Source organism: Fusarium poae, chromosome 4 (genome assembly GCF_019609905.1).
Source record: "Fusarium poae strain DAOMC 252244 chromosome 4, whole genome shotgun sequence".
NCBI lineage: Eukaryota > Fungi > Ascomycota > Sordariomycetes > Hypocreales > Nectriaceae > Fusarium > Fusarium poae.
Genome location: NC_058402.1, coordinates 3,829,927 through 3,843,036, shown reverse-complemented (window position 1 = coordinate 3,843,036; position 13,110 = coordinate 3,829,927). Strand labels below are relative to the sequence as shown.

The window sequence follows — 13,110 nt, the reverse complement described above, 5'->3', positions numbered from 1 at the left end:
GTCGAAGTCCAATGGCTTTTTGCGTTGATGCGGGTAGGTAGGTGTAATCATTACAACGGATGTATCTCATCTCACCACCTCCTGTTGAATTACCATTTCGAACCAGTTGGACTGGTGCATATCTTGATAGTAGTGAAGATTGCTTATCCGTAGAAAGATATATATATAAAAGAGGTCTGCAAGAATATGCGAGTATATATTTTGCTTTATTTTCAATAAAACCGTACTGCGAATATTTCTTAGTGTTCGATGAGTGAGTGACTCGATTGAAACGACTTGAAGTTGAAGGATGTGGGGAATTGGGGAGGGAAAGAGGGAAGGATGGAAGACGCAGGCAGCAACGTTATTTGTGCCTCAGGCATTACTCAGGCATTCCATCTCCAAGGTACTTGCTTACCTGACTCCATAGCACGTCAACAGCATGATATGCACTTGTTGTTCGATAAGGATAGATTTCATTACTTTAAACTTATTCTTGATGTCTCAAATGTATATCTTAGCTTGGTGGCCAGATGATACCGCAGCGGTTTTGCGGTGGAAAAGTAGGTAATAATGTCCATGTACTAAGATCAACTACTATCTAGGTACGCGGGATGTTACCAATCTAGTGACGGAAACTTGAACGGGCATTTAAGTAGAGATTAAAAAACACTCACGTCATAATGGCAAGGCTACTTGCTATCAACGCCACTATCAAAGATGTTGTCAATAAATAGACGACCGCGTTGCTTTGCTTCAACTTCTTCATCATTTGTTTCTTGTAACGACTGTAGGTTAGGTTTTTTGTTAATTGCAGGAAGAGCTTAGCGACACACTCAGTTACGTCATTCAACTTCCCTTCTAAACTACGTAATAGAGCAAACGTTCTAGACACAAACAAAAACCTCAAAAAGAGAAAGGCCTGAATAGAAAGACGAAATGGCCGAGAATTATATCCTGCGCATCACAGCTGGTCCTGATTATGACCCAAGTCAACAGGTCGAGGTTCCAGTCAATACTGCCAAGCCCATCACCATCAAGAGCGACCGCGCCGATATTGAACTCAACGTCCGCATCAATGACTACAAGGGTCTGCCAAGAAACTCACCTTCAACATCTCCCTACTTTTCAACAGAGCCTCACGCCTATAACCGAGATCAATACAGCATTTCATTCCGTTTCACACCAAAGAAACCCTCCGCCAGTGACAGTGATGACGCCTCCGGAATCAAGGCCACCGATCTACAATTCGGCAATGACTTCGACCACCCTATTCGAGACCGCCTACCACCGGGTTTCAACACTGCCATGGGCATAGTTCGATGGTGGATTGATCCTGGTCTGGATGGTGATGCTTACGCCGACAAACCCTACTTGTATGGCCCAGCATTGAGCTCCTTCAACACTATCCACGTTGGCAAGGGTGATTTCGATGAAGAAAAGGGTGGACTTTGGTTTGAGGAAGGTGGTGACGAGGATGGTCTCGAGGCCCGTGAAGAAGTTGGCGCCCCTCTCACCAACAAGGCTCGAATGAAGTGGGCTCTCAGAGCGGATAGCAAAGAGAAATGGGTATTTGAGTATGGCCAAACATACGGTTTCGATTTTTTCAACCCCTATCTGAACTTTTCGGATCTTGCTCTGAATCTACCCGGCTTTCAGTTACCCATAATGAAGTACTGGGATGGTCAGGGTCTCCGGTAAGCATCCCCCCTTTCTTGTCGGACGAAGACCCCCTTGTTGTTATACCGCGTTACCTCAATGATGGACAAGCGATCTCTTCATCAAGCCCTCTTCGTTTACACTTGTTACAGGCCCGGCCCAAAACGCTCACATCAGCTCAGATATGTCCTGCGCAACAAAGAAACGGAAGAGCCATATCTCGTCATCTTGTTTTCGCTGTACCATAAGGATTACGTGAACGAGGATGGTTCGTTGAAAGAAGGGGCTCACGATTCGTTTAACCTGCCTGATAAAGTTGACACACAGCAAGACGACGCATTTGACGGAGAAGGAGCACTAAAGGAGGCGACGGAACAGTTGGGCCCCAAGATTGATGAGAAAGGGAATGGACAGACTAGCGCGGATGATATTGACTGAGTCAGGAGGGTTGCATTGGAGGTTGAGGCCCGACTCATATTACACCACGACGTCTCAAGTTACGAAGCAGATGCCCCGACTCTTTCAATGTTGGTTATTCCCGAACCCTTTTCTCGACCATGTTCCAAGACTGTGTTCTCGATGCGCCTAGCGCTGTACTAATTATGCCAAGTAGTACTAAGCCTTTCTGTACAAGTCAACTGCCACGGGGATGTTTGCCGGCAATTTGACGAGAACATGGGAGGATGAATTCTACAGAGTACAAAGGTAGAGATGAGAAATAGGCCGCTTTTATGGATTTTGCTGGTCCCGACTGGCAAATGGATCTTGAATTATTACGAATTGGCCCAGATACCCTTTGAGAGGAGCAACAGAACACTAGTGACCAGTGATGTGTTTGGTTACATTTACCGACTTTTGGGTGAGGGTCATTTAGACGCCGCAGAAATGGGTCCGCCAATATACGTACATACTGCGAGCTCATGCATCATCGATTTTGACAAAGGCCAGATGGCGGAGATATCGGATCTGCAAACGAGATAGCCGGGTATACAGTAATAGCAAGATATATCCTGCTATTACCGGACCCCTCCATTGTATAGGAGTGCTTGGCTCTGAGTGCCGAATAGACTCTTCGGAATTGGGGCCAATCACAGAACCAACCGGTCATTGTCGGCGGTCCGAAAGGAGCCTTTGCCGAACGGCATCTTCGAGATGGCTTTAGGCGACGTGGAGTTTCTAGACTTGGCTAAATGTTTAGCGTTCAGCTAAGATCAAACCCATGTTATTCCCGAGGCCCTGCCCGGTTTTTATACTACTAAGGCAATGTGCCCCGGCGAGAAACCCGCTTGTCACCACAAGGCGGATTGAGGGAATACAAAACAACTCCAGTATTTCTTTTCTGCAAATTCGAGTTGGCCAATGGTCAGGTAGCTCGGATCAGACTTCAAAGACCAGTTACCCAAAGGCGATGGGCATATCAAGTCGCATTCATCGAGCTGACCTCTGCTCTGGCCTCTCTCTCCAACTGTAACACCCATGACCGTGCCGCAAATGCAATCCTCCCTCTCGCCGTTGTGACCCTTCGGTCAGAATGTACTATCCCTTAGCGTTTCCTCATGGCCGAGTCACACGCAAGAACAAAGGTCCCGCAACGTTAAACAAGCGGATACCTTGCCAAGACACCATTATTCCCGTCGAGATCCCGCTTGTTGGCCCTCATCTCATCTCCTGCCCTGCAACCCCAGCCTCAATAACCCCCGGGTTTGTGCCCCGGGTATTACATTTCCTGTGGATTACTGCTTTATTGTTCTTCTTCTCGCCCTTATTGACTCCGTGTCCCCGAAAGTTCTGTCCTCGTTCTTTCACTTCTTCCTCAGACATTAATTCAAAGCGAATGTCGTTCACCCACCCAACACAGAATACCATTGCACTGATTATCAATATCTTTATATATTATTGACATGACAGAACCTGGGTTGCGTCAGACTGCAGGTACTTCCGCTCAAGACCCTGGTGATCTCGAGATAAGGCTAGAGAACACTCTCCCATCATCGACGACACAATCGAAACTTGGCAGCCAAGATCCTATATCATATTTGTATCTGACTCTTGACACTCCATTGCCAACAGTTCCTTCATACCATGGACAAAGCTCTGCTGCCAACACTGATCTGCCACAATGTCCAGATCTACGACCGTACGCATCCCCCTTTACCATGCCGCGGGCACGGAAGAACATCATGCTTGCGCTGTCGTGTATTGCCACCATGCTCACGGCATACACAGCTGGAACTTATTCACCCCCCTCCCGAGCAATGGCTAGGGATATAGGAGCAAGTCATACCGCAACACTTGTTGGAATCACAACCTTCTGCGCGGGCTTTGCCTTTGCGCCCATGGCCCTCGCCCCCATTTCCGAGATCTGGGGTCGACGACCAGTTTTTATCCTGGCTGGTTTTGTCTTTGTCATCTTCCAAGCCGTCTGCTCTGTCATGCCAAACTTGGTTGGCATGCTGATCGCTCGCTTCTTCGTTGGTGTCGGTGGTTCTGTCTTTAGTTCAGTCGTCGGCGGAGTCATCGCTGACCTCTGGGAAAAGGAAGAGAGAAACACACCCATGGCCCTGTTCAGTGGTTTTGTGCTCTTCGGTACTGGACTTGGACCCTTGGTGGCAGCTGCTTTCGTCAACGACCTGGAAGACGATACCCTGGCTTGGAAATGGTCGTTCTGGCATCAAGTCATCTTGGATGCGCTACTGTTGGTTGCTATCGTGGTGCTCTTCAAAGAGACTCGGGGCTCAGTGTTGCTGTCACGGAAGGCTAAGAAGCTAAACGAGTGGTACCAGAAACTGGAGGACGCAGGCGTTTACGGAGTCTGGGTTACTGATGCCCAGGAACACTCCAGCAACAGCTCATCTGCGTCAAGCGTCGAGACATTGGCGGAACACGATACGAAAATCGAGTACGAACAGCGAAGCAGCCTACGAAGGATTCGGTGGCTTGTGGAAGCTGACGAACAGCGACCTCCTCTTCTGCAGATGATGGCCACTTCAGTCAAGAGGCCTTTCTATCTCCTCTTCACCGAGCCCGTCGTCTTTTCCTTCTCTCTTTGGGCCGCATTCTCGTGGGCCGTCCTCTACCTGTCTTTCTCTGTCGTGCCATATTTGTACGCGGACAACTATAACATGTCTATGCGTATCTACGTGGCAATGATGATTTCGGCCATCGTTGCAACAACAGTGGGTATCCTTCAGGAGAATCTCATGAAGCACCCTCTCTGGTCTGGCCCTTATCACGAGAAAGAAGTATCTAAATTCTGGCGGTTCATGAGAAAGCACTTTCCTGCAGACTCTCCCGAGGCTCGACTGTACTTTTCGTGTATGACATCGCTTCTTCTACCCGCGGGCTTGTTCGTTGCGTTCCTGAGTCCCGCCAGTACGAGTCACTACACGCAGGCCATCGGAATTGGTTTTGCGAACTGGGGTATTTACTCTGTGTATCTTGCCACATTCAATTATCTTGCCGATACATACCACATGTATGCCTCGTCAGCACTCGCTGCACAGAGCTTCAGCCGCAATGTGCTGGGCGGGATATTCCCGGTCTTGACTGGAATAATGTTTGACAATCTTGGACTGAGAACTGCAGGATGTGTGTTGGGAGGCATTGCATCTGTTTTGACGCTTGTTCCATGGGTCCTCATGATTTTCGGAAGCAAAATTCGAGCGAGAAGCAAGTTCGCAATTGTAAGTTTGGCCCTGCACTTTTAACATTTCACGCACGAAACTTGGAGCAAATCATACTAACTCTTTATAGTCTTTGCAAAAGTAATGAGAGTTTGTGTGATGCGATAGACGAAAGGCTATAGAGTAGAGTTTAGTAAGTTATTTAGACATTTTTAGCACTAGGAAGCACAAGAACGAGTTGTGTGTGCATTGGTTATTATGACCTGATGAATCTATATACCCGGTCCATTACGTTGGGGCCCAATGAGAACATACATGAGCCATCTTTCTATCATAGCCCCTGCCCTTGGCGGTGGTGCATGTCTTTTAATACGTCGTAGCGACATCTCTCGACAATTCTCTCTTCTTCTTCCTGTGTTTTCCTTTACCGAAAGGTTCTTTGAGCCAAGCAAGTCCTTTCTTCTCTGATAGAAACCTCTTCTTCTTGACTTCATTCCGCAATTCCTCGCATGTACGCTCTGACAGGCTTGTCTCACTCCGTGGGACACTGTCCCTCAGTCTCTGCAAATCGGCTACTAGGGTAGGGAGACGAAGGTTTCCGTTTCCGTCGATATGGGGTGGCGGGAGCTGAACACAACCTTCCCACTTGCGTAAAGCATTGGGTATGTTGTCCGAGGCAGCAACCTCGTGTTCGTCCAGCGCAATGATACCTTGGCCCATGTCGAGGTAAGACTTTTGGCCGTCGAGTTTAGGCCATATCGTCGATGGCGTAACACGGTAGGCGAGACTGTTTTGATGGGAGAACATGCTTCCCATCAGTCGTGCCGTGTAGTCCTCGCTGAAGCCGCACATTCGCATAGATGAGATGCGGCCCTTGAGATGAAGTACGTTATTACAGAACACGAGGTTCGAGTCGGGACAGTATTCATCTCGAGTACGGACAACTGTTGGTCTTGGTACACCTGGGCGGTCGGTATCATGGGAGGTGGCGGGGCTCAACAATAGCTCATCTCTTGGCAGGGATTCCCACCGTTGAAGAGGCTTGCCCCTTGGACTGTATGGTTCGGGTGTTTTGACGCCTCGTGAAGGTGGCCGGCTGCTTGCGGCGCTGATTGAGGCACTGGTTGTCTCAGGCTCTATTTTCGGCGGTCGCTTCCCGTAGAACCTTCGACACAAAAGGATCAAACTTTCCATGGGGCAGGAAGAGTTGCGCTTGAGTTGCGACATGATGAAGTATTTGAAATTCAGCCCGGTTTTCTCGGAGTTGGCCAGTAGGTTTTCAGCGTCGGGGGTAGGGCCGCCGCCCAGATGCGACATTTCTAACTCTATAACGATATTACTTGCGTATGGCCCATATGTGTTGAGCCATTTCGTTGCAAGTGGGCTCACTCTAGGCCCTATGAATGGAGAGAGGACGGCGTGCAGTCTCGTTTTCTGAAGAAAGGTGACGAGAACATCTGCGCGAAAGGCAAAGGAAACCTCCAAGTATGGCGAGAGTGGACCTAGGGTAGAATAAGGCGACGTGAAGTCTTGTGAGCGCCAGACATCTCGGTTGAATGGATACTTGTTTAAGCGCAAAGGCTTATCGTTGTCAGGAAGTAGGTACAGGCAGATTTGAAACCGCACCGAGTCGGGAAGACGGAAGTATCCAAATGACGACTTTCTTCGGCCATGATCCTTGAAGAAGGCCAGAAGCACATTCTCAAAGCTTGCTTTTTCGTCGACTGTGCTATGACAGACAGCATCATAAGCGCGATCCCATGCAGGAAGGTTTTGACGGGGAAGATTCGCTGGAGGACGCAACTTGGGAAAATTGGGCGATATTGGCGTGTTGGGTGTAACAGGCGTCACAGGCTGAGAGCGGTTCTTGAAAGGATTAGAAGTGCTTCTGTCGCGCCCTCTGGCATTGGCTTGAAAAGGCATTTTAAAGTCAGCCTTGGAGTGTTGATGTGACGAGAGCAAGCATAAGCATAAGCAGAAGCAGAAGCAGGAGTGAAGGTACAGGGGACGCACTCATCCTCAGAGATCCCAAACGCTCGGAAAGGTCATTTTTGGTCCTGAAGGAGCTGACGCGACGGAGAAGGGAGGAGGTTGAGGCCGAAGGCGATGGGATGTTGATATTGGAGTGGTCATTTTGCTGGTGTCACTTGCGTGGCACTGTTACAGTGACAGGCACCTTTTCGGCGGTAACCATTTCTTCACACACAAAAGAGAAAGAAAAAAAAAGAGTATCAAATGATAGGCACCAACGTAAATAAGAAACAGGCACCCAATTAAACAGATATTCACAATGCTTTGAGGGATTATTAAACACAGTTTATTCGAGTGTTGTTAGATCGGGAAGCTACAACCCAAATGTCCTGATTCAGCGACACCTAGTTTTTTAGGTCCTTCCTATTTATACTTTGACAGACAAAAGTGACGTGGAAGTCTAAAATGGAAATGGTCTCACTAAACATGGAACTTCAAAGTCACAGACCTTGCACTTTCATAACCGACTTACACAAGGTACCTACTATGAACGAGGGCCTTTTGATCGACTTCGGGAGTATGTTCTATTGTACTTCATCATCACAGGGCGCCCAACACCTCATCAAAAGTTGCCGAGAGAGCTTAAAACACACAATGGCTCTTGACCTCCAATAAGGACAAATATAGTTATCGTGCTGGCCCTCTCTTATTCGAGGTTGCCCAGGTGTGGCCTTGATGGCTGAGATATCAAAACGAAGGCATGTCCGATTCGTTGGACATGTACGGAACGTCTGTTCAGGGCCCGATTCCCCTGAGCAATGATGACCTTGAGTCGCGTCAACGTCTTCGGCCCTGGCGGTAGTCTGGACCCAAGATTGCTGAAGTTTCACAGTCGATAAAGTCCCTCGAAGTACTGATGCTTCTTTAATTTCTCTCACTTTTAAGTTTGTAAATCTTTAAAGGAACGTCCTCTTCCCCTCTCAATTGTTCTCCTTCCCTTACCTTCTATTACTTCCCACCCAATGCTCAACTCCAACTTTCAGACGACTATCACACTGTCTCTGTGGAAGCTCATCCATTTTCATCCTTCTACTGCAATCATATGAATACAATGACACCGCCACTGATACCTCCCACTCAGTCTACAATGGCCAACAAGACTCACCTTGAGTTTACAGACCCTTGGTCTCTGCACGAGGATCGCCAAGCTGGCATCTTCGCCTGGGTCATTTTGGGTCTGATGTTTGGCTTCTTTATCGGCATTGTTGTGCGGGACATGGTGAAAAAGTCACGCACCAGAGAGCTCCAAGATGAGTGGTCAACCTTTACCAAACTCCTCAACCACTTGGTCCACCTGCCTTGTATTCTCTGCACCAAGGACAACTACATACCCGTGTGGTACTCCTTCACCAACATCTTCCGGTCCCCAGAGAACCAACGCCACTGGAAGACAAAGGAAGAAGAAGAAAAGGAGGTAGCCAGAGGTCCGTTCGACAGCCGAGCTGTTATCGCACGGCTAGGCGGCGGCTGGCCCCCCAAGAAGTCCAGTTCAGACCTTGAAAGCGGCAGCCAGGACACAGAGATTGAGTTGCTGTATCTCCCTAAGGTCACCGATCTCCCCGCGGCAGGTACTGGACTTCCCAAGATCGAAAAGCTTTCTGTCGTCTTTGAGGTTCCTGAGATCTTGCCATCAAACACGGACCAAAAAGACGACGGTTTTCAACCTGATTCTATCCACGGTTCTGGTTCGGGTCCGGATAGTCTCTCTAAGCTGACGGCAACCTTCAACTTCCAACCCACAAAGGACCAGAACAAGAGTCCAACTGTCGCCGAAAAGGGCAAGGAGAGGTTGACTGAGGGTCAGAAGGACATGGATGAGACTGGCAAGAAGGGGACCGACGGAGAGGACGAAACAAGTCACAAGGATCACGGAGACTCGAGCACCAGGAAGTCTGGTGAATCTAGTCGCCAAACATGATGTATTGGATTCCCTTCTGCTGAGCATAATTATCCCGAGTGAAGTCTTTGAAAGCCGGGTTGGGAGCATGGGACTATAGGTTTCTCAGTTGATTATATACATGAACATGTTGGACATATTTGTATTTGAGTTAGACTCTAGAGGTTTCATGTCGGTCTAGTATCTCAAGATTGGACTGGAAGAGATAGATCACGTTGATAGAACGAATCAAAATCCATCAGGGACAAGCCATATCCGGATTTTACGAATCATGGATCCCTCTTAATGTGTGCTTACACCCAAGGTGGTGGTTTCCTCACGTCGACACAATCGAGCTCAGATGTTGCATATCACGACTATGATGGTATATAAGATGAATATGTGACTTATTCTCGTACATACGACCATACCTACCAGAAAATACGGGATCCCGTCCGCTCTCCCATAGTCAAGCTGGTAAGGGGCGGATTAGTAGTTGGGTCGGTGACGACCAGCGAATCCCCGCTGTTGTATGTTTTTGTCTTTTTTGTTCTTTGGGTCTTTCTTCCTTTTCTGTTTTCTTCATAGTCAATTCAAGAGATTGAAGGAGTACAAGATACTGGACTTTGGATGCTTTTGTTGAATTGCTCTCCCAAAGTGGCCAAGTTGTTCTGCAGTTCCGAGATTCTATTCACACCGAGAACTCAAGCTGTTAACCTATACATTGTGCATGAAGGAATATCGCCTTCGTATAGTAGCATAATTCGCGGAGTATTTTTCGGGGTCTGGTTTCAGTTTTGCTTTCTTTCAGTGATACACCGAAATCAAATGGCACGGGCTTGATGCATACATGTGTTATAAACATTGCATTGTTAGTGTTAGATAAAGGTACTGTCAGTATGTATCTACCCGCCTACAGTCAATGCATACCTAGATTATTGTTTAACATAAACGTGGGGCTTTGGAAATATGACAAGTGCTACGGTCTCCCCAGAAGAGACCGGTGAGTGAGATACGTGGTGGTTCTATCTGGGGAAGTAATCGTAGAATTTGTTGTCGTCGGCAGTTGAATCCAAGTGACTAACATTTAAACGACCAACGTGGCGGCACATCCATCCATGCCACCGTATCAATCAATAAACAGTGGCTGCAGATGCATACAGGGGCTTCTTCACTGGGTTCTCAGTGCATCCATGGCTCTTCCAGGGGGTGACACCTCCCATTCGGGGTTCATACCGGTGAGCCAGCCAATGGTGTTCAAGTCTATATGTGGAGTGACGTAAAATAAATAGAAGCAGTGCATGAATCGGCGAATGTTCAGTACCTGGTCGCCGATCCAATCTTGCCAAACATGGCCCAATATCAAACTGTACGACTACCAAAGGTCACGATGTGTCTCTGGAATTGTCTCGGCATCGCCAACTCTGCGCTCTGACTCGTTCCTAGCTTCCGAATTGATTCACGTGTTCATCCCCTGAGCTCACCGCTGGCTGGCTTATCAGTACAAACTCAGTCATGATGAATTATATATAAAGTGAGGTGAGATTCTTCATCTCAGGGTCTTTGTACCGTACCTAACCTCCGAAAGATTCCCCGACGTCATCTTTGTTTGAGAAGGGATCCATCAACTTTTTAAGGGTACCTACCTACTAGTCCACAGTGGCGCCTGTCTACTCCAGTTTTACCTACTGATATCACGAAATCAATTACAACAGCACGCATATCGCCCCAAGAGGCAGTTTATTGGCGATGCATTATTTCCTATCATTGTCGCAGTAATCTCTCTTCTTAACCTGGAATCTCCGAGCCATGTTATCGCGATCAACACAACGTATGGTCAGCCGACTACGGCCCCTACGATCATTACCTACTGTCTCACAAGCTCCTGCGAGAGTACAATCTCGTTGTTTTATTGCAACTCGATTAAGGCCATCACCCGCAAAGCCTTCTACTTCTGTTAAAGCAGCGCCTGCACCGAGATACCCAAGTGCTTCCATCGCAGTGCTCCTCGCTGGAGCAGCTTCCTTTTGTGTCGCATACCAGTTGTCGCAGCAATCTCCTACAAGATGCGATTTCCACTCTGAAGCCGAAAGTGTTTCTGACCTACAAGGAGCCTCTCTGCCTTGTTATCGCATTGATGAAGTGCGCAAACACGACGCTCGCTCCGATCATCCTTGGGTCATCCACCGTGATAAAGTGTACGACATCACAGAATGGATAGGCGCGCATCCTGGCGGCGATGTTATCCTTCGCGCTGCGGGAGGTTCTATTGATCGGTACTGGGATATCTTTTCCATTCACAAGAACGACTACGTCTACGATATTCTAAATCAGTACTTGATCGGTTATGTCGACCCAGAAGATCTGGTTAACGGACGTCCGTCCCAAGATGAGATTGAAGACCCCTTCTCCGATGATCCAGCTCGACATCCAGCTCTGGTAACCATGACAGAAAAGCCCAGGAACGCAGAGACTCCCGCAAATGCTATGACGAACGAATTTCTTACCCCCAACGACCTATTCTACGTACGCAACCACATGTGGGTGCCAAAAATCGCCGAGGACGGCAAAAATCACAATCTCACGATAGAGCTTCCTGATGGCACCATAAAAGAATATACCCTTGGTGATCTCAAATCGCGTTTCAAACCCCACAAAGTTACTGCTGCCCTTCAATGTTCTGGCAACCGTCGCCGACACATGAATGAAGGATCGGGAAGAAAGACCAACGGCCTCCCATGGACTACTGGAGCCATCTCTAACGCTTGCTGGGAAGGCGTACTACTTTCCGACGTGCTGGCAGATGCAGGTTTTGACTTGCAGTCTGGATTGGCAGGAGAATCAGAAGCCAAGCACGTTCAATTCTCTGGCTTGGAAGCCTACGGTGCATCAATCCCTATCAAAAAAGCCATTGACCCCCAAGGCGATGTGATACTCGCCTATGGAATGAACGGCCAGGCACTTCCGCGCGATCACGGATTCCCACTACGCGCGATTGTTCCAGGACATGTTGCTGCGCGGTCTGTGAAATGGCTGAACCATGTCACGCTCAGCGATGAAGAGAGCACATCCCAATGGCAGCGACGCGATTATAAATGCTTTGGACCAAACCAGACACAAGTAGACTGGGATACCGCACCATCTATCCAGGAAATGCCTGTCCAAAGTGCTATAACGACTTGCAAACTTGGTGACTGGACGAAGAGCAATGATACTTATACCAAACCCGCTTCATTGACCGGCTATGCATATTCGGGCGGCGGCCGTGCCATTGTCCGCGTTGATGTCTCTGCAGACAACGGCAAGACTTGGTCACAGGCTTCCATCGTTCCCGACTGCTCGACGAAAGAAGGTGAACAATCTCCCTGTTTTGGTCACGCCGCCTGGGCTTGGCGAAGATGGAAGTTCGACGGACCTGTACCGCTGAGTGCTTTCGAGACATCAGAGTCAGGGAAGCGATACGCTACCTTTGTTGTGAAAGCCACCGATGAAGCATATAATACGCAGCCAGAGAGTTATGCTGCAACATGGAATATTCGTGGAAACCTTGCCACGGCGTGGCATCGCGTCAAGGTTTGTGATGAAAGCTCTATCGAGGATGGTCGCGGACAGATTGATTCTCGAGAGTAAATGGCATGGGTAATTAATCAGGTTTTGGGCAGGCGAATGGGGTCATTGATATTGAGCGAGCGATGAATGGCACGGATTCACATAGGCCAACGACAAAGTACGATTAATTTATAGATTTATTGTTGTAGCACTTGAAGTTTGAGTTGGAACCCAAACACGGTATCACGTATATCAATATGTTGACTTCTATTCTCCATTATACAGGTATGCCTTAGGATGTGACACATCCTAAGCTTCGCCCAACGCTGCTCTATCTTGATTGGTCAAAATCTCTAAGTATACATGCAATCCAGCCGGAAGGACCCCCTTTGT

The 13,110-nt window shown here is 48.2% G+C and overlaps 5 protein-coding genes across 5 annotated transcripts; 4 read left to right on the top strand and 1 right to left on the bottom strand.

Annotated features, from left to right (window-relative positions):
* Positions 1-918: 918 nt before the first annotated feature.
* Positions 919-2,076, top strand: FPOAC1_011299 (uncharacterized protein; the record flags this gene model as incomplete). The annotated part of the gene is made up of 2 exons (XM_044855682.1): positions 919-1,676; positions 1,821-2,076. The coding sequence occupies 2 exons, from the start codon at positions 919-921 to the stop codon at positions 2,074-2,076; spliced, it is 1,014 nt and encodes a 337-aa protein (XP_044702995.1).
* A 1,463-nt stretch (positions 2,077-3,539) lies between these two features.
* On the top strand, positions 3,540-5,406 carry FPOAC1_011298 (uncharacterized protein; the record flags this gene model as incomplete). The annotated part of the gene is made up of 2 exons (XM_044855681.1): positions 3,540-5,321; positions 5,392-5,406. 2 exons carry the CDS (start codon positions 3,540-3,542, stop codon positions 5,404-5,406), a joined length of 1,797 nt encoding a protein of 598 aa, XP_044702994.1.
* Positions 5,407-5,627: 221 nt separating this feature from the next.
* Positions 5,628-7,184, bottom strand: FPOAC1_011297 (uncharacterized protein; the record flags this gene model as incomplete). Its single annotated transcript, XM_044855680.1, has 1 exon — positions 5,628-7,184. The coding sequence occupies one exon, from the start codon at positions 7,182-7,184 to the stop codon at positions 5,628-5,630; it is 1,557 nt and encodes a 518-aa protein (XP_044702993.1).
* A 1,150-nt stretch (positions 7,185-8,334) lies between these two features.
* Positions 8,335-9,210, top strand: FPOAC1_011296 (uncharacterized protein; the record flags this gene model as incomplete). Its single annotated transcript, XM_044855679.1, has 1 exon — positions 8,335-9,210. The coding sequence occupies one exon, from the start codon at positions 8,335-8,337 to the stop codon at positions 9,208-9,210; it is 876 nt and encodes a 291-aa protein (XP_044702992.1).
* A 1,791-nt stretch (positions 9,211-11,001) lies between these two features.
* FPOAC1_011295 (uncharacterized protein) lies at positions 11,002-12,798 on the top strand (the record flags this gene model as incomplete). The annotated part of the gene is made up of 1 exon (XM_044855678.1): positions 11,002-12,798. One exon carries the CDS (start codon positions 11,002-11,004, stop codon positions 12,796-12,798), a length of 1,797 nt encoding a protein of 598 aa, XP_044702991.1.
* Positions 12,799-13,110: the final 312 nt, after the last annotated feature.